Source organism: Brachypodium distachyon, chromosome 1, assembly GCF_000005505.3.
Source record: "Brachypodium distachyon strain Bd21 chromosome 1, Brachypodium_distachyon_v3.0, whole genome shotgun sequence".
In the NCBI taxonomy this organism is placed as follows: domain Eukaryota; kingdom Viridiplantae; phylum Streptophyta; class Magnoliopsida; order Poales; family Poaceae; genus Brachypodium; species Brachypodium distachyon.
In genome coordinates, this window is record NC_016131.3 from 45,174,912 (window position 1) to 45,195,112 (window position 20,201).

Genomic DNA, 20,201 nt, shown 5'->3' on the forward strand with positions numbered 1-20,201 from the left:
CACACGACCGCCATCCACGGACTGAAGTTACAAAGATTTTTACACGCAGACCATCTACTAGGAGGAATTCGTTTTGACCTATCACTTCACTACATAGACCCGATCACAATGCGAAGCATGCAAGAGAGAATGTGTGTTCGCAAAACTCATACCCCTACTTGTCGAGCTCACTGTTGGTGAAAGCTCGGAGGAACACTATGAGGGAGGCGTAGAGGAAAGATAGGCAGGCCGCGACAAGCACATCGAAGAGTGGCATGGTGGCGGCGCGACACGTCTGCGAGGGTTGGAATTTTTTTTTTTTTTGACAGAGTTTTTTTAGAAAGTGTTCTTTTTTACACTGGGCCTGGACTTGGAGGTCGTCTCTCGGTGGCAGCGAGGAAGAGAGTTAGGGAAGGTCTCCGGTGGAAAATTCCTACTACCTCTGCTTGGTGTTCTGGGCAGACCATTTCCTGACCGTTGGATTAGCAAGATCTAACTGATGGGATCAGGGGTCCACACCTCACCCGTGGTTTTCCGGCTCGGCGGCTGCTGACCTGCTGTTCGTCCGGCGATCACCCTTTCGTACCCTTCCGATCCGATCTGACTTCAAAAGAGGGGAGGCGCGGCGCCACCGGCTCCAGCTCCGGCCGCTTCGTCGGCGGGCGTAGGCTGCGGAGGAGATGGCGCACGAGTGGCGCAGAGCGGCGGCGTCCGCTTCCGCGGCCGCACTCGATGCTGCAGAGGACGCACTGTGAGTTACCAGAACCCTAACTCTCCTAGAAACCATTCGCTCGCTCCGTCTTTTCTTGTGGCGGACTGGAAGTAGCATTTGATCTGAGTCCTCAGATCCGCCCCGCGACCGCGTACAAATTGTGTGCTCCATATCGTGGTAATCGTAGACTATGGCTTACGCAGGCTCCCTGATCTGGTGACGCCTCTCCAAGGGTTGAACATTTTGGTGAAATGGTTGACTACTGCCTGCTTCTGTTGCATGTTCCCGCATATGGTTTTGAGAAACTGAAGCTCTGTCTAATTTTGGCCATCGGGCGTTGTGATATTGTTGTACGTTAGTTGCCCGTTCGATGGTAGACCTTGATTTGTTTGGAATAGTGTGTGGGCGGGCGGCGCGGGTTGCATCTGCATGTATGGCTTTCAAACTATATTGAGTTAACCACTTGATAGTTTGATGATTCTTGCAATGATAACTGACATATGATTTGTTTTGATGCAATTAAATGATTTCCATTGGAATCTTGACTATAGCGAGGGCCCCTTGGGCGAGGATCAAAAAAGCGCTAGGCGTAAATTCCTAGTTTTGCCTCTGCCTGGCACTTATCTCACAGCACGCTTAAGCGCACGCCTTTTTTTGGAACCGGGTTACCCACCTATCCATTACTTCTATAACGGAAATATCAAGTCTTCTAGAATAAAAGCAAGAGGATACAAGACAGGAGAAAGCGAGTTCGGGCAGTTATCTGGAAACCCACTCGCACACCCTCGATTCGAGAGTGTGCTATGGTGTGGAAACCTGATACGGTGATACCACCATACAAGTTTATACATAACAAAAAACCACTGAATAAAATAAACCAAACGGAGATGCTAGAACACTATCCAGACAGAGACAGCAGGAACAACACGCTGCAGCAAGCACAACTTCCAGCATCATCAGGCTCCAGAGATCACCATGGAGGAAGTCCTATCCGCAGTTGCTCCACCACCTTGACCATTCGAGCAGCGCAACATCATTGTCGCTTGCATCAGCTTCAACAGCTCCTTATCAATTATCATCCCCCTTTGCCAGACCTGTCCAGCATTAGGGAAAAGAGCAGGCAGAAAACACAATTTCAGCTGTGACTGAATCATAACATGATCAAAACAAGCTTTGTTTCGGCATTTTCAAATAGCCCAGCAACTTGCTGCTAGACCCACAAAAAAAAAACCAATCACCAGATGGGAAAGAGATATGAATCCAGCAGCGGTACTGCCAGAAGCATGTAGGTATCAGGTTAGTACCCAGCAGATTCACTATAACCCTCCAGACCAAAGTAAAGAAAAGATGCTGCACCGATTCATTTTCAGTTCAGAAAGCACATAAAGGTGATGCAGGCCATTTTGAATTCATGTCTTGCGCATGCTATCTTTCGTCAGCACAGACCACAGAATTCAAATATAACTGCCACGGACAGATTTGGCAGTGAAGACCCCCTTTTCTTTTCCTAAAACCCAAACAACCTCGCATGATCTAGGGAGCTTTCTAGGGACCCAGCATCACATCAAATCTCATCCCACTGAGCCTGTAGGGATGGAGTCAGGTGCCTACGAAACTTAGCTTAACGGCACGGCTGCATGCCTAGCAGTGCTTTTCTTTAATCAGTGCTCATTGGGAACAAATATCAGCAGTTCCTTAGAAAACGCAAAACCTTTGCCTCGTTGCATTGATAGAAAAGAACATTCTATGAAAGAGACTTAGATAAGGCGCACTCCACAATACAAGCACACAATCACCAAAAGAAGATGATGTTTGGATGCGGGAAAAACTGTAAATGAGCTTCATATGAGCTCACCTAAATCGGTTACAAATTTTACATTAATTTTCCGTCAGTGAGACAGTGACCCTTTGCAATCACCTTTCATGTCTTATCATGTTGCCTCAGTTATTATTTTTGGATGTGTCCATCTTCTTTTTCTTTCACCGTGTTTTCCTTTTTTGTTCCATAACCTGCTGCTTTGTCAAGCCATAGTTACAGGAGTGTTTTTTTCTTTCCTTTCTGGTCTCTATGTATGCTTTTGTCTGCTTGTTGGGATGCCTAGTTTTCTGAGTGGAAACACCACTAGTGTGGGCATAAGCATAGAATAGTAACACTAAAATTACATGATATGGATTTCATTCCCTGTTTTATGCTGATCTGTTGCATGAATCTGATTTTTTCCACTACCATATCTCTTATCCAGATTTGTGGACATAGCACATGAAGCCCCTCTATCTTGTCAGCGGCAGTCTCAAAGCATAGTTGGTGGAACTCTGTACTGTATCTTATTGGCAAGTGAATAATGGATTGCTTACCATTATTTCTTAGTATTGTACACTATGTTATCTATTCTTATTATGCTAGGGAAATTAGTAGGTTACCTTTGAAACATGCTCTTACTTTGAATTTATCCAGGGAGATATATATACCTTATATCTGCTACAGGCCCTTTCACCCCTTTGATTCTCTCGTGCAGTTTCTAACAGTTGTGATTAACTCCTCTAGGCTGGTTATGCTGGTGTTGCCATAGCAGCTCCATGGATATTTGTCCTTATACCAGAGATGACTCTTCCATTGCTATGCAGCTGCAATGTTCTTCTTCTAATTGTTACAGGTTCGTGTTGAATTTACTGGTTAGAAGTAGATACTGGTAGCTTATCACTTTTATGTTCTTTCTGTGGAGTTACTGCTAACAAAAATTTGCTGCAGGTATATTCCAACAATATTGGGTCCATCAGGTCACAAAAGTGCGGCTACAGGTACTACATGAAGGAAAAGAAAAAGGAGACTGTTACTTGAATTCTATTTCAGCACAAAAGATGACTTACCCACACTTTTGACACTTGGTTATACAGATAATGTGTAATTTAAAAAAGGGACCCCTTTCAAAAAAAATAAGTCTCAAGCATCAGTGTGTAGCTATCAACCATCAACTATTATGTAGAGTTTGCCTTGACTGGAGTCAGTTCAGCAACATTTTTTTTATTTAAGAGCTTTTTAATTGTTAGCACATTAGCTCTGTAAAGATTTACTTGCTCAGAGCCCGAGACAATGCTCAAGCATCATAATTCCGTGTATTTAATTTTATATCAGTTGGTATCTGTTGGTTAGTGTTATCATATCTTTTACCAATTTTCTGCATGTAAATGCAGGGCTACTATGAGTTGAGTCAAAAACTGAAGCACATTGCTCGACTTCCATTTGTCACCATTTCTTGTGGTAAGTATGAGCTAACCAAATCTGTGCTATGTTCTAATTGCTCACCTATCATTTGTTTCTTAAGATGTTAAGGATATATGTTTTACTCTACCTGTCCCTAGTCATAGGCTGATTTGATAACAGCAGAGGCCGATTTGATAACACGTTCATGTCAATTGTCGATATTATAGAATCCTATTATTGTTATTTGTTTTATTTTTTGTTTCCACATTAATTGTTTGGAGTAAAAAACACAAACTTGTCTTCCTTTTACAGTTGTAATGATGAATCGCTTAAAAAATATATGTGTTTGCAGGTGCTTCCCTGATGCTCTTAATTTTAGTTTGGCAGCCTCATGTAGAAATATTATCTATCTCAGTTTTGCTCAGGTACAATTCTTCAGTGGAATAAAAGCTTTCCTTAAGTTGTTTACCTTGTCATAAACAGAAAAGGTCAACATAATCGGGGCTGTTTTCTGTCAGCGGAAGTATTGTTGGCATCTTTAGAATAAATTGAAAGGAATGCCTTTGATAATTTATGTTGTTTTGAACAGGAGCTTTAGTACTTGCCTATATTGATTGCATGAATGTGATTTAATTTTTTTTATATGCTTATAATTTTTCAGTGCAGCACACCGTAGGTTCATCCTTACAATGTTAGTTTTAGCTTAATATCATTACTCTAGTGGAGTTAAAATGGTTTGGTGCACAAGCAATATACTAAACTACGTACCTGCACCATTTATTCGGATAAGTCTTATGTGTTACCTCAATAACCTCAAAGCCAACTAATGGTATGGACTGACATATTACAGTTGTCCAATTTGATGCAAATTCAGCACATATATGCTGAATTGGGATGGATCTTATTTAGCAGGATAATGCGTCTGTTCTACTTTGGTTTCAAAGAGAAACAAGGCACTCCTATTTTAGTTTTCAATCCTTTCACTTGATCATGCAGGATTGCTCTGGTCATTGAAGTAATATGCGCTGAATGTTTCATGAGCTTATACATAGGTGGGTTAAGTTGTGTGCCTACCTATTTTTTTCCCAGGTATGTGGCAGCTTTTGGAAAGTCAGCTTAACTTTAACTGCTCATGGGTTGTTACAATGCAGCACTGGAAATTTCATTAACCATCTTTCTGCCCTGCACTTATAATACTCCCTCTGTTCCTAAATACTCCCTCTGATCCTAAATTCTTGACTCAAATTTGCCTAAATATGGATGTATCTATTCTTAAAAAGCATCTAGATACATGTAATATTTTGACAACAATTTAGGATCGGAGGGAGTATAAGATATTGTAGATATTAGTAAATTTTTCTATAAACTTAGCCAAACTTCAGGAATTTTGACTTAGGACAAAGCTAGAACATCTTACATGTAGGAACAGAGGCAGTATTATTCTCTGTAGCAAGCTCTTATTGGTTTTAATTTTCTACCACCAATTAACTTTGTCCTTTCTTGAATTGCAATAAATCCAGAAACCTGCAACAATCCTTACTTGCGAGAGGGTTCTTCATATTTTTTTTTTCATTAATTACATGTTAATTCCACACGTCTGTTCATTAATCATTAGTTACATGGTAATTCCACAAAAAAAATCATTAGTCTCCTGGCCACTGAAATGCACTGTTCACAGTTCTTGACTTCTTGTTGATAGCATCCGATAATTTTCTGCAATCGATTAGATGACACTTGTAAGATTATGTCTGTATTTTCTAAATTTTGATAATGCAGGGTACATCCATAAATTCAACTCTTTGAATGAGCAGCCTGACATTCTAAAGCCATTTTATTCTGCATTGCGACCATCTAGTTCATTGGAAGGGCTAAGGTACAAAACATCTGTTTCTTCATCAATAAATTATCACATAAGCTTAATATGATTTACCATTGGTTCACACTAACTTGTGCTTGAGAGTTGGGATCACCTTCTGTTTTCGCCAAAAGTGCTTGTTTTGTAATCTTAAAATTGCTTTGAAGTTAATGTGCAACTGTTTACTTTGAAGCTAATGTAGGGCATAGCCTCATAGAGAAGACCCTTGTGGTTATGCATCATGACTATCCATTAGAAAGTAGTGCGATATTGAAAGCTTATTTCGAGCTTTCTTTTTAAAATCAATTAACATTTCTGTCATTTGAGCTTTCTGGATTGATAGATTTTTTTTTTTGTAGGTACTATGATTCTCGCCTTTCTGACCAACAAATGGCATTGCTCCAGTACCAGAGGGAGAATATTCACTATCTGAGTGAAGAGGTACTTGGAATAATTTTGTATTTGTGCAGTATTCGATAAACAATTTCATTTATTGGAAATATTTATTTTTCTTAATTATGTTGCTGTTACAGAATACTACTCCCTCCATCCGGTATTAAGTGTCGCAACTGTCTAAATACGCGTGTATCCTTAGGATAGAAGGTTGTCAACTGTTCTTAGGATAGACCTGTATTGGAATTAAGGCTGTTCCTTTCGGAAAAAAGTTCTTCCTTTTGGATACTTACTGGGACAGGGTATCTGTGTGGAAGGTAGTTAATGGCATGCTTTATGATGAGTTTTGTCATCTACTTCTGCATGTCAGTTAAGTATGTAGTGTCACAAAAAAGTAGAATAATCAATTGATTACACACAAAGAGCGAATCTAGTTTGGAATCATGCTATTAGCATAATGATATTGAGCTGATGGATTAATGATTTTTTTTCTCCATCAGGTGCTTAGGTTGCAAGAATGCTCAAGGAAGTACCATACAAGTGTTGCTTCTTGCACTCCTCAGGTTCAAATTAAATCTACCACCAAACCATCCCCTGCCATCCTCTGTCCATTGGTTTCAGACTAAAAACTGCTTGACATTGAATGAATTGGTGGATCATGATTTAGTATGCAAGTTCCTGACTTGTAATTCTTCAGGTTGATCTTGCTCATCTTCTAGCATCTCGTGATCAAGAACTTCGAGCACTATCTGCTGAGGTAATTACTTTCAGTGAACCAGATAATTTGTACTTTGCATATGGCAAAAATGCCATCATTACATACCCCATTTGTCTGCTGTGTTATAACATAAGTTGCACCGATACAGAGACAAAGACACGGGGATACGTACAGGGACACAGGATACGGCGTTTTCCAAAAACAGTCATAAGGGTATTAATAAAATGTCATCTATAAAGAATAATTATATGACATGATATACTTAGATGAGATAAAAAATACATTACCAGCAATAGACAGCTAGCACAAGTGCCTAATGGATATAAAAAGGAAAAACACATCACGGCAGTCGGCAACATCAAATAAAACCAGAGGTTGAGGGGATTCGTTGAGGGAGGAGAGAAGTAGCCGGAGGGGATGCCTGCTGGAGGCCGGAGGGCGGAGGGAATTGGTGTCGGGAGTCAAGTGGAGGCGGACCGTCTAGCGATGGCCGCAGGTCGAGCCTCGAGATGGCCAGAATTGGGCCCCTGAAGGTTAGGTTTTTTGTGTGGACCTTTAGGCCTCGGGCCAGCCCGATACCACTTCTCCCGTATCACAAGTGTCAGACACATATTCTGGCCTTGTCCCTCTTTTTTTAAAATCAGAAATCAGGTGATACTCGAGGACACACGTATCCTGCCGTATCCAGACACTGACACACCGGGATACAGGGACACGCCTCGATACGCCAGGATATATTTGTTCCCGAGTATCCCCCGATTTCCTATTTTAAAAAAACTGGAAAAAAGGGAGGGATACAGCTGGAACCTGTGACTGACACGTTTGTGATACGGGGGAAGGGGGATCAGGATGGCCCATAAAAAAAACCTAACCTGCAGGGGTGCACGGAAGAAAGCACTCACGGCTCGACCCGCAGACATCGGTAAACAAGGCGCCCACCCCCGGGCGCGCGCCACCGCTCGACGACTCTGTGGCCAAGCTGTGCTACCGCCACTCCCCTCCACCTCTGGCATCCAACCTCTAGCAAGCAGCCCCTCCAGCCACTCCCCTCTACGTTTGTTTTTATTTGTTGTTGCCAACTGCCGTGACGTGTTTTTCCTTTTTATACCCATTAGGCACTTAGGCTAGCTGTCTACTGCTGCTAATGTATTTTTTATATCTCATCTCAGTATATCATGTCTTATAGTTATGCTTTATACACGATTTGTTTTTTTAATTATTTATATATATACTCACAATATCCCCGACCGACTGTTTTTGGAAAAATGCTGTGTCCCGTGTCCCCACATTCGTATCCCCATGTCCATGTCCCCGTATAGGTGCAACGTAGGTTTTAAGTACCTTAATTACATTTACAGCCCATTTGGCACCCATCATTTGGAGCTAGAATTGTGGAATTTATTTTGAATTCTAGAAACTAACTTGTTTGGTTGCCACGGAATTGGCTACATGAATTCAATTTGCAATTCCATGGAATCACACTACAACTAATCTCAATTCCTCTCTAAAAGCCATCATTTCTCTAGAATTGTCTCTCACTCTACAAATCCATGTGGTAGACAAACATGATTTTTGAACCTGGAATTCAAATTCAACCAAATGAAATCCTATCAAAAATTAGATTTCATTTCATTTCTACCAAATGAAATGAAAGGAGGGTTGCCAAACGAGCTGTTATTTGTTTTCTTAACTGTAAAACAGCAATTACTTGTAAATTAAGTGAATGATGAGGCTGGTAGCAAGTGTGAAAACCATCACTCATGTCAGCCCTAGGATTTCATTTCATTTCTACCAAATGAAATGAAAGGAGGGTTGCCAAACGAGCTGTTATTTGTTTTCTTAACTGTAAAACAGCAATTACTTGTAAATTAAGTGAATGATGAGGCTGGTAGCAAGTGTGAAAACCATCACTCATGTCAGCCCTATCTGTATGATATACTTGTTGATGAACAAATTTGATCTGTCTGTTGCTGCTCTTACTCAAAATGTTGCTGCAACTTTGACTTGACTTGGATAACTCTAGTGCTGGACAAACAAGAACACTCAAGCTATTTTTTATTAGCTTCAGGAATTGTGCATGACGCTTTTCTGCAAATATTTCAGCATGGACTTATATTTTGCTCATCAAACATATAGATGAATCAAGTACACTTGGAGCTTCGTCTCGCTCGTGGTTTGATTGCTGAAAAGGACTCCGATATCCAGCATATCCGTGTGAACAACAACCAAGTATGTTATTGTTCAGTAAGACAAGTGTTCAGTTCTGTTTGTATTGCAGTAGCGGGGTATAGAACCAGATCGGTTCTGGCAAAATATAACTCCTTGTAAGAGGAAACAACTCATTATTGTTTGGTGGTGATGATAAAATGCAGTATATCGAAGAAAATGAGAGATTAAGAGCTATTCTTGGTGAATGGAGTGCTCGAGCAGCAATGGTAACCATCATAGACCCTAATGTTTGTTTTAGCAGAACCTAATAATCATTTCAGGGTTTCTACTACATGTGTGTATCTAACAGCTTGAGCGAGCACTTGAGGCCGAGAGAGTATCGAACATGGAATTGCGGAAGAACTATGAAAAACTTAGAGGCCAATCAACCAAGGAGAAAATACGTGATATTCCGCAACCAGAGAATTCCTCCATAGATGTGTTTTAGGCGGACACTGCCATGATGTCTGAAGATTTGAACATCCTAAATCAGAGTTTCGTTAGCAGTTGTACATTGATGAACAGTTTTACATCGATGCAAAAGAAAAATATAAAAACTACAGTTGTTCCTGTATACAAGTTTGGTGCGTTTAGTTAAGCAAAAGGAAGAACTTTATCAAAAAAGAAGAAAAGGAAACAGAAATGTTGCTGGTTTGTATGGAGGCACATGTAAATATGGAATGCAAAAATTTGAAGTAGGAAGGTGCAGTTTCTTCGTGTACTCAGAAGCCAGAATATTTCTTGTTATATTTGAACTCCTCCTTCATATGTACATTGTCTATGTATCTACAATTGAGTCGATCGGCAATACTGTGCATGTCATGGGGCCATTTTGGTTGAAGATTTTTCAAAGCAATTTGGTAACATTTCAATCAACATGTTTTTCTACACGTTCCTTTTTTTTGGATCAAAGGTGTGAGATCCTTGAATTCTGTTTTATTCTTTTTTGTGAATAGAAACATTGAATTCATGTAGCTTCCTTTCCTACATCCTGATTCAGTACTCTCTCTGATCTCATAATAAGGGTATCAAATTTAATACAATTTTGTAATTTACTAAGTCCGTACAAAATCCGAGACACTTATTATGTATATGTGGGTAAAGTGACCGATATGAGTATGCTAAGTGACACGTAGAAAAGATAGAAATGGCTCTCGCTGGCAATTTAAGGGAGTAAAGTTGTCTTTTTGTTTTGTACTCCGTATATAAGAAGTGAAATCCAACGTTTACATGGTCAGCCATCAGCAAGTGAAAAGTGTGTAAACTGACTGTAGGCCACAGCCACTTGCCAAAAATTCCAGCTATAGCACGTATGACGCCTATACTAGTATACTGTATCCGCGCGCGTCGACCTCAGTGCAAAGACACAAGATCCGAGACAATTAGGCCGTATTTTGACCTGCAAGGCATACTAGGAGCATTATGTTATCCGTGCAGCGCTATATAAAAATACTCAAGGCGCAAATTATAAATTCCGAATACTCAATCATCGAGCTAGGACACCGATAATAACGCTACACACGGAGAAAACGTGCCTCATGCATGCGGACCGGAAGAAGGAAGCTTCCGCTGTCGCTCCCCGGTCCCCGCTGCGAGCCTACGATGATCCCAGTCGTGGATGCGGCCAAGCAGGGCACTCTCTCTTTGACTCGCGGAGCAGACCGCCCCGCCTGGCCGGGTCTCGTCGTCCCACGTCCCGGGCCGGACGAGAGTTGGAAGTCAACAGGGGGCACTACGTCCTCCGCCGCGCGGTCAAAACGAAGACACCACACGAGCGCACGAGGCGTTTCCGGTCTCTCCATCGGTAAAGGCGAGGAGGACCGCGCCGTCAACACCCGCGCTTTGGATTTTTTGTTCGTCTGCAGCTAGGCACCTGGCTACGTCCTACGTGGGGGTGGGTTTGGCAGGGAAAAGGGAAAAGGGGGGGTTAGGAACAACGTGATTAGTTAAGCTGCTAAGCACCGGGATTATTAATTAATCATGTGTCGGGGGGTTGCATGCTCTGCGTTTGAGGATTAGAAGTGTTCTCGCACGAGTGCTTCGTGACGCGGCATAACGAGAGCGCGCGCACCTGACACTCCCACTTGTATCGGAGGGTTAGGAATGTGTAGTTGCTGTCCAAAGAAATATCGGTTTAGTCGGTACCGACAGAAAATTCACGCTTTCTACTAAAACAGATGCTGGAATTTACTGGAACACGTGTGAGCAGCTAGTGGTGTAGCAGTGAAAGGTTTTCTGCCCATTTCTTTAGAACGACGACCATTCATGTTAATTGATTGAATCATGATGCGGCGCCAGAATGGATCCTTTGTCTATCCGATCTACTATCCCATGCATATTTTACCAGCGCTTTCAGTTGACACAACTTTTGGTGCTGGCACGCACCAGGGAACTTCCTCCTTTGCCCCGTCTTTCACCACTTTATTTGCCTGCCTGCACTGTGAATCACAAACCTCTTTTGAAGATGGTAAATCACAAAGAATAAAAATGATGACCAACGGAAATTAAGGAATTGGACATTTCGGTTCCAACTCCCAGTATGAACCCCTCCTGATCGAGCTTAACCTTTATCGACTGGCGTTCTCAGAAAACTGAAAATCTTTGTCAACTGGCAAGACCAGTGGTTCTGCTTTACCGACGCAGCATTCTTTTCGACACTGATGAAAGACTCAGTTTCCATGAACAACCAGTTCCCATCAGGGTCGGATGGCACCTTTACCGGACAAAGTCGTTATCATCGGACGTCCGGCAAAGCGTACACTGGATCTGATCTGACGGCGTATGTTCCAAATTCCACCCATGATCCTGCCCAGCCTGAGCCCAGTAGCCCACCCATCCGGAGCTCAGCAAAAGTCAGCAGCAACACACTTTTGTTCCATTGTTTGTACTACACCTTAATCATTTCTGCGTGGGTGCCGCGTCGCTTACAAGAACACGCGTGAGCTCAGGAAATGCCCGAACCAGATCAATCTCTCTGAAATCGCTTCTGGAATTGATCTGACTGTTTCACTCAGGAGTCGGATGATTTAATTCCCGTACGTCGGCATTGACACGATTTCTCTCACACCAAAAGTCCACAAGAACAGTAAAACCGTCGCCATCTGTTTACCCGATAGTGGCATCTTTTGCCGTTGGGCACCCAGTAGACCTCCGGGTTTAGCACTCGAGCGATCTAGATAAAGGATACAATTGCGAGGCGTTACTCAATACCCCCACCCACCCACCCGATGACTAAGCCAATATACAAACCCTCATAATCACGTAGTCACACACGTATTTGAGTACGGCGTCTAGGTAACCCGCCCGCGTTTGAAAAGGAAAAAAACAGAAATGGCTGATCTATGCCACGAATCACGCTCGTGATAGATATTTCCGGCTGGCGGTTTCCAAAAAATCTTGTGACGGCCTCCACATGCACTCCAGTCCGGCGCTCGTTGTCGTTCGTGACCCGACTCCACCTCGCCATCTTTCGACCTTCCCGATCAACCTAGATTTACGTCGACACTCCGGCGGCCGGGCACATATCTCAGCGCTAATTTACACTACCAACAAATTGACACGAATCATGCATAATAACTTTACAAAAAGTCCTAAATAGATCTAATTGACCCTGCAACATCATTTCAGTTAAATTGCTATCCGACTAACCCTAACTTGCATCGACTTCGACTTACCCTGCCACTAGATTGCATCGACTACCACTAGAATAACATTGCATCGACTACATGGACTACCCCTAGCTTTGTTCATACCTTTGGTTGCTCGTTGTTGACGACCTCCGATCCTCAAACACCGTCCCATGCTGGATTGGAGCCCCGCCATAGTCATCGGAGTAGTCCCAGTCGATCAGCTATTGCATGGGGTCGACGACGACAACGCCGTCATCCTTCTCCTGGCAGGAATTGGACCCCTGAGGCGAGGACGGATGGCGAAGACGTCACCACACCTGCCGGGACATTTTCCGCCACGGTCACGCCTTCCTTTTCCCCCACTCAATCTGTCACGACGACGGCTTCCTTCTCCTCCATCGGGTCTGGCACGACGACGGCTTCCTTCTCCTCCGCCACGACGTCGTCTACTCCGCGCGTTCGCTTCATCGCCGGAGGCGGAGGCGGTTATGCACCCGGGATGGTTTTTTTCCGCTAGATTAGAGGGAGAAAGTTGTGGGCGTGGGGCAGTCGATGCGGACGACGCGGGTTTTATTATTCCATAACGAGCGTACATCGTGCGAGTACGAATACACATGGGCGGACCTAGGTTAAGAGGTGTGGGGGCAGCTGCCCCCGGTAAACTTTTTAATCTTCTTACACTAGATCACTGAAATAGTGAGATTGCCCCCACTTAGCTTAATCATTTGCCTCCACTTCTCTACTTTTGGTTTATATCTTCAAGTAATTACAATTTTTGACCCCTCTAAATTAATTTTTTGGGTCCACGCTTGCGTATACACGTTGATGCCTACGAATACAGACACGTGCAACCCCTTATGGTCCGTATGGGCTTTTGAGGACCATACGCTGGATCGCAGGGTCACGGTAGGCCTGCAGAATCAGAAACGTACAATTGGATCTCACGGTGACAAATTTGGCTGGTATATGGGTCTCAACGTCAGGGTCGAAATCACGACACGTGCAGCGGACGAAGTCGCGATCACTGTCCTGCAGAGCATATCGCAGTTCTGATGGCGTCTGTTTCAACCATGATTCTGCCCAATCCGATCAAGCTCAGCAGCAGATTTTAGTATACTGTAAAGTTAGCCACTGTGTGTACTCCTACGTCGCTTGTACACGAAAGCCCCAGCAACGTTCAGACTTCAGGGGACGCCCCTAAATTAGACGCCCCAGCCAAATCAATCTTACTCCTGATCCACCGGTGTATATATCTTCTCAGGACTTGGATGAATTCGATATCAGGGCACGAGTGAGCGACAAACCTCCGACTGTAAAAGGGCTTTTGCCCAGCCCTTTTATCTCTCTCCGGCAAGGCAATGACTCCTCTCCAACCACAAGCACCATATTGCCGACATCTGTTTTATCATCTGATGCTTTCCGGTGCAGGATACGATGGGGGTGCCGGCATAGCATCTGGGCGGGGAACCCAGTAGACCTCCAGATTTAGCATCCTAGCCTATGATACGATGCGACTTAGAAGAGGAATAATGCAGCGCACGATCGTCTCTGTTGCTGTCAAACTACGGGAAAAGCACTTTGGGCGCGTTCATACCAGATACAGCCAAGAAAACGTGAAAGTCCTCACCGGAGAGAAAACGTGGAAGTGGAGCCCGTTCCATGAGAGACGTGACACGTCACGATAGGTCCGGATGTATAATTGTGTCACGGTCACTGGTCATCGGGACGTGTATTTGTAATGCGGCCGTACGTGGAATGTGTGTGTCTACGTGATACGAGTATCACATGTGTAAAAAGGTGGTAGTAGTTAATTACCGGCCATGTTTAGTTAAAAGTAAATTTGTCACATTCAGGGTTTTGCTTAGTGCGCGGTATTATCTCCAAAAAAAAATCATTCCCCGAAAAATACAGTTTTCGAAAAAAGAAAGTATTTAAAAACTCATTTAAATTGTGACCTGCACGTTAGGATAGGTTGCTCCATCCACTATGATTGTATTTGCATAGTTACATAGGTGCAATACATATTCGTTTAAAAAATTGATTTAAAAATCTCGTCGGCCAACAAATGGTCGGAATTTTCTAGTTACCATGGTTATATTATTAGATGCGGATCATCTTGAGAAAAAAAAAGATCCAGTTGGCAAATCCTCGTCAAATCTAAGATGGAAAATATATAGCTTGCCACATCAACAAATGTGCATACATTGTTAAAAAAAATTGTCTATACAAATGGGTATAAAGTAGTGTGGCATGCCAAGTATTATCATGGACCAAAGAATATAATCACAAACTACCGCATGCTTAAAAGTTACACTGTGTGGGAACCAAACTGTTAAATTATAAGTGATTTTTTGGGGCAAATTATAAGTGAATTATCCTCCTTTCTCCACCAGTTTAAGTTTTTGGGTGAATTGGTTCGGTGCATACAGCTATATAAGTTATCGAAGCTAACATGTGTTGAGTTGAAGAGCCAGTTGGGGCAATTTCAATATATGAAAAAAACCGAGAGACACGCTTAAACTTTTGAGTGATCTGGTTTGGTGAATGCAACTCTACACGAAAAATCAATAGGATCATTTTGATGAATTACCACCACCATCAACAACAAAATCCAATTGATGTTACTAAAACTATTACAGTATGTAATATACTTTCATAAATTTCAACTTTGAGCATCAGTTTCTTAAACACATGACGATGAGGAGTGGAGAAGAATATATGTATTATGAAAATGTATGTCATCATGGTGGATCCAATTGTATTGATTCGATCCTTGTCATTTCTTCTGTGTTGATGGTCCAGCTTGATCTATTTCTGTAATTAATCTTCTAACTAAAATGTTAGGTCAGTGGGTTACTAGCTAGTACTGGTTATTAATTTAGATCAGATATGTCAGACTTCCAAATAAGAAATTGCGACCTGGTCGCTTTGCTTCTTCGAGATCAATTGTCCAACTAAACATGGAATCCGATTAAAAAACTGACAAACAAGTACAACCAAATTGATGTTCGTACGACGAACTGCAAGACGAAGGAGGAAGGATCGATAATAATAATACAAATCAATACGTATTATAATTGGGGAGGTGGGGGATGCCTTCAATTGTATACTACCGGTAGAACCAATCGTGTTGGAACTTGCCAAGAGATCTTCGTAGCTAGTGTGATCTTATCCACCTATTTTAATCAAAACATTAACACAAAAACCCAGCAATTAATGCTATCATCATCTGGAGTCCAAAATGATAAGAACAAGCCAGCACTGTTGCTACTTCATTTTCCCCTCCAAGGAATTTTTTTTTTGCCTTGGATTTGGATGGTTTGTGTCCCCATCCTCACCCTCCACTTGCTAAGGACGCATCGATCATCAGCATCAGCATCACCATGTCACACCCAGCCTAATATGCTGTCAAAAAATAGAAAAAGGCTAGGGTCCACATGCTGTCAAAAAAATTAAGAAAGCTAGGCTCCACTAACTAACTAACTAACCGAGCTAATCCGGCTTCGGTCACCAATGATTTGGGCCCTCTAATCAGTATAATCACCCCACCTGCTTAATTAGCTCGTGTTAATTATAAAACCGAAGACCTTTCTCCAACCCCACCCACTCGAAAAAGGAAGGAAGCCGCACACGAAGCAAAGCTCCCATCCATTCCAATTTCCAAAGTTCCAAAACCAAAAGAGAGCCACCCGCCCCCATATAACCCATATAAACCCCATCTTGCTCTCGCAGAACATTCCATTCCCTCCCCCAACAAAGCTCTTGACTTTCTCGGGACAGAGGCACAGAGCAGGAGCAGAAGCGGAAGCGGAAGGGGAAGCAGAGCAGGCATGGGGTTCAGGCGGGGCCTGCTGGGGTGCCTGGGGTGCGGCGGCGACGACTACTACGAGGATCCGGAGGAGCAGAGCCCGGCGGCGGCGGCCGCCGCGGCAGGGGGGCCCGGGCGGCGGCGGCGCGCGGTGATGAACCTCCGGTCGCTGTCGCTGGAGGACCTGTCGCGGACGCTGGCGACGACGAGCCTGCACGCCTTCACCCTGGACGAGCTCAAGGCCGCGACGCGCAACTTCTCCGCCTCCAACTTCCTCGGCGAGGGCGGCTTCGGCCCCGTCTACAAGGGCTCCCTCGACGCCGCCCTCCGCCCCGGCCTCGCCCCGCAGCAGGTCGCCGTCAAGTACCTCGACCTCGACAGCGACGGCGTCCAGGGCCATCGCGAGTGGCTGGTACGTCCCCTCGATCTGCTCTGCTGCCGGGTTTCAAATTTCAATCGCCAATTTAATCAATTCCGTGCTGATTGGTTGCTTAATTTCGTCTGTGATGTGATGGATTCAGGCGGAGGTGGTGTACCTGGGGATGCTGAGCCATCCGCACCTGGTGAAGCTGGTGGGCTTCTGCAACCAGGACGACCAACGGATGCTCGTGTACGAGTACATGCCCAGGGGCAGCCTCGAGAACCACCTCTTCAAGAGTAAGCAGTCAGTTCATTTTGGATTCAGTTAACTCTCTTTGTATATCAATTCCATGGGTTGGTTGGCTCATGAGTTAACCTTTGTGTGGTTGCAGACCTGCTTGCGTCCTTGCCATGGTCGACGCGGCTCAAGATCGCCGTCGGCGCCGCCAAGGGGCTGGCGTTCCTGCACGAAGCCCAGACGCCGGTGATCTACCGCGACTTCAAGGCCTCCAACATTCTGCTCGACTCGGTAGGTTCCATCGATCTGTTCCCTCCAATTAATCCCCTCTCCCATCATAAGCTGCTTTCGATCGAGTGCTGTGCAGCACATCGACACCGAATTTCAGTCTTGTCGGGAAAATAATACCAGTGTCTAGTCACTATCAACTTAATTTGAATTTTGTAAGAGAAAGAGCCTGAGTTTGTTATGGTTGCTGCACGACACGCCAACCATCCGGGCAGCTTGCACGTACGGTTGTTCATCGTTCCGGGTCAAAGCCTTGCTTCTTCTCCTGTCTATTTTAGAGCTTAGGAAATGGACACACTCGTGCTGGTATGGGTATCTAATTTTGTACTTGCAGCGTCCGACAAATTAGCAGCAAAAATACCTATTTATTAATTCTAGTAGCTCGATGCCGGCCGTTAGGCATAGTCTCTCAACTAATCTGTCTGGTTAGTTAGAACTCTCGAGTTTTTAAATCCAATGCTTCGTGTAGTACGTCCCAACTACTGCTAGTATTAGCATCATCGATGAAGTCAAATGCACAAAGTACAAACATCACAGTGTATTTCCTTAATTATATCCCAATTGCTGATATGATTTTCCTCCTAATTTCAGGACTACACGGCGAAGCTGTCAGACTTCGGCCTGGCCAAGGAAGGTCCCAAGGGCGACGCCACGCACGTGACGACCCGTGTCATGGGCACGCACGGCTACGCGGCGCCGGAGTACATCCTGACGGGCCACCTGACGGCCAAGAGCGACGTGTACAGCTTCGGCGTGGTGCTCCTGGAGCTGCTCACGGGCCGGCGCTCCGTCGACAAGCGCCGGCGAGGGCGCGAGCAGAACCTCGTGGACTGGGCGCGCCCGTACCTGCGGCGCGCCGACGACAGGATGCTGGACCGCATCATGGACCCGAGCATGGAGTCCCAGTTCTCGGCGCGCGCCGCCCGGAGCGCGGCCGCCGTGGCGCACGCGTGCCTGCAGAGCGTGCCCAAGGCGCGCCCGCGGATGCGCGACGTCGTGGAGGCACTCGAGCCGCTGCTGGCCCTCGACGATGACGTGCCCATGGGCCCCTTCGTGTTCACGGTCGGCGCCGGCGCTGCTGCGACCGAGGCGGCGGCGGTGGTGGCGGCTAACGGTGCCCGCCGGGGACGTCGAGGAGCCGGCAGCGCCGCAGGGCAAGTGGCATGTCAAGTCGGCCGTGCACGCGGAGAACCCGCTGCGCAAGGGCGACCGCTGGGTGAAGAACGCCGTGAAGCGGCCCGAGAGCCCCCCAGGCGTGATCTGAGGAGTAAAGAGCCATGGAAATTACTACTACACGGCATGTGTATATAGTGAAAATTTGTTCTTTGATTCTTTTTTTTAGCTTCTTGGTGATGTTATTAATTCCCTTGCCCCAAGAATTTGTAGGCTGGAGAGATTTTGTCTTCCGTTTTTGTTGGTATATACTGCCAAGATTAGTTCGGCAGATGCCGTACCTGCATATTGTGAAAAGCTCGACGCAATCATACATGGCAAAATGTGCATGTCAACTTCCAATTGAATAGTTTTGCAAATGCATCAAATTTGCTTGCCCCTGTTACAATGAATCACAGCGACCAGTCATTGCTTCCACCAGCGTGTCACTGGATAAAGTACTACGTGCCTGTCTTTAAATTCTTAAATCATGCCTGTCTTTAAATTCTTAAATCATGCCTGTCTTTAAAAAGAATAACCGTGGGATATTACATCGTTGGTGGGGTGACGTGCGTGTTTAAAAACATCATGAAAAATTCATGCGGAATTTTTCCTCTCTTGACTTCAGCCAGATTTACTCAAATTCAGATGCGTATGAGGATTTGCATGGCCGATAAACCTATTTTTCCACCAATGAAACACTCTTTCGGCAGATCACGCATGTGTTCACGCTATCAATATGTATTACTCCGTAGCAAAGATTATTTATTACAACCAAGAACGTGTTGAAAAGAACCAAATTATTAATTATCATGCAGGAATAACGTCAGCACACCGGCAACTGATGGTCGAGGACGCACTTGTAGACGGACAGCAGCATAGGTTGCTGCCATTGCAGTAGGCCTTGGAGCCGTCACCGGTCAGCACCACGCCAGCACCGCGCACAAGTGAACGCACTTCAGTCCACCGTCGTCCGGGCAGCTCGTGATTGGGTTTCACACCGCTACACAACAAAAATCGCTTCGACAAATTCAGACCCCGTGAATATAACAATACATGTGTCTATAGATAAACTGTTTTGATGGATTTCATCAGCATATTAAGTGATGAAAAACATTTAAAAAAAAGGTACTCTGACCTACCGAGATTTAAAAAAAAGGACTCTGACCTACCGCAGCACAAGGCGTCGAGAGGGTGCCCATGACCACCACGAGGGCGGCAAGCATATTATCATCGTGTTGGTCTTCGTGAGCCCCATGGCAAGAAGTTATATACTAGTATTCTCTTTCTCCTTTCTTCTTCTACATGGCAATGTAAAGTGTTGGTGCGGATATGTTCTTTCACTGTTGTTTATATAGAGGGGGGGACTGTCATATACATAGATGTTGATCTTGCATTGATTTTAATTGATGATATATTTTCATTTTAAGCCCTTTCTTTCTTACATTGGTCAGCGTCACCCTTAAATACATCTTTTTTATATATTTGAATATTTACCATGAAAGGCAACATCGTTTTGCTCTTGGAATAAAATGATACTTTGAGAAAAGTAAAGTACTGGATGCTAATATAGGAATGCATTGCTGGTATCTATTTTTATCGTCGTGCATTTCGGATCCACTCCATAATTTGGCAGCAGTTTGATTGATGGGATATGCA

At 44.3% G+C, this 20,201-nt stretch overlaps 2 protein-coding genes across 3 annotated transcripts; both read left to right on the forward strand.

Annotated features, from left to right (window-relative positions):
- The first annotated feature begins 391 nt into the window (after positions 1-391).
- Positions 392-9,882, forward strand: LOC100833978. 2 transcript variants are annotated; one of them, XM_010229583.3, is made up of 14 exons: positions 392-730; positions 2,935-3,022; positions 3,237-3,345; positions 3,441-3,490; positions 3,884-3,950; positions 4,246-4,318; positions 4,890-4,945; positions 5,670-5,766; positions 6,108-6,189; positions 6,642-6,704; positions 6,839-6,898; positions 8,996-9,088; positions 9,232-9,294; positions 9,349-9,882. In XM_010229583.3, the coding sequence occupies exons 1-14, from the start codon at positions 660-662 to the stop codon at positions 9,502-9,504; spliced, it is 1,128 nt and encodes a 375-aa protein (XP_010227885.1). In that variant the 5' UTR covers positions 392-659; the 3' UTR covers positions 9,505-9,882. The 2 variants fall into 2 exon arrangements, with proteins under 2 accessions (XP_010227885.1, XP_003564134.1); XM_003564086.4 differs by having other exon boundaries at positions 405-730; positions 9,378-9,882.
- Positions 9,883-16,297: 6,415 nt separating this feature from the next.
- LOC100835902 (serine/threonine-protein kinase RIPK) lies at positions 16,298-18,938 on the forward strand. The gene is given in 5 exon segments (XM_010229584.3): positions 16,298-16,916; positions 17,026-17,161; positions 17,257-17,393; positions 17,982-18,503; positions 18,505-18,938. Coding segments are annotated over 5 exon segments (1,335 nt in total). The 5' UTR covers positions 16,298-16,526; the 3' UTR covers positions 18,655-18,938.
- The last annotated feature ends 1,263 nt before the right edge of the window (positions 18,939-20,201 follow it).

What these genes read in the sequence shown, in the direction of transcription:
- LOC100833978 (XM_010229583.3), top strand. Translation starts at nt 660, where the DNA reads ATGGCGCACGAGTGGCGCAGAGCGGCGGCGTCCGCTTCCGCGGCCGCA. An exon ending in TTCACTATCTGAGTGAAGAG is followed by an intron (nt 6,190 to 6,641) that starts GTACTTGGAATA and finishes TTTCTCCATCAG; the next exon opens with GTGCTTAGGTTGCAAGAATG. An exon ending in TTGCTTCTTGCACTCCTCAG is followed by an intron (nt 6,705 to 6,838) that starts GTTCAAATTAAA and finishes GTAATTCTTCAG; the next exon opens with GTTGATCTTGCTCATCTTCT.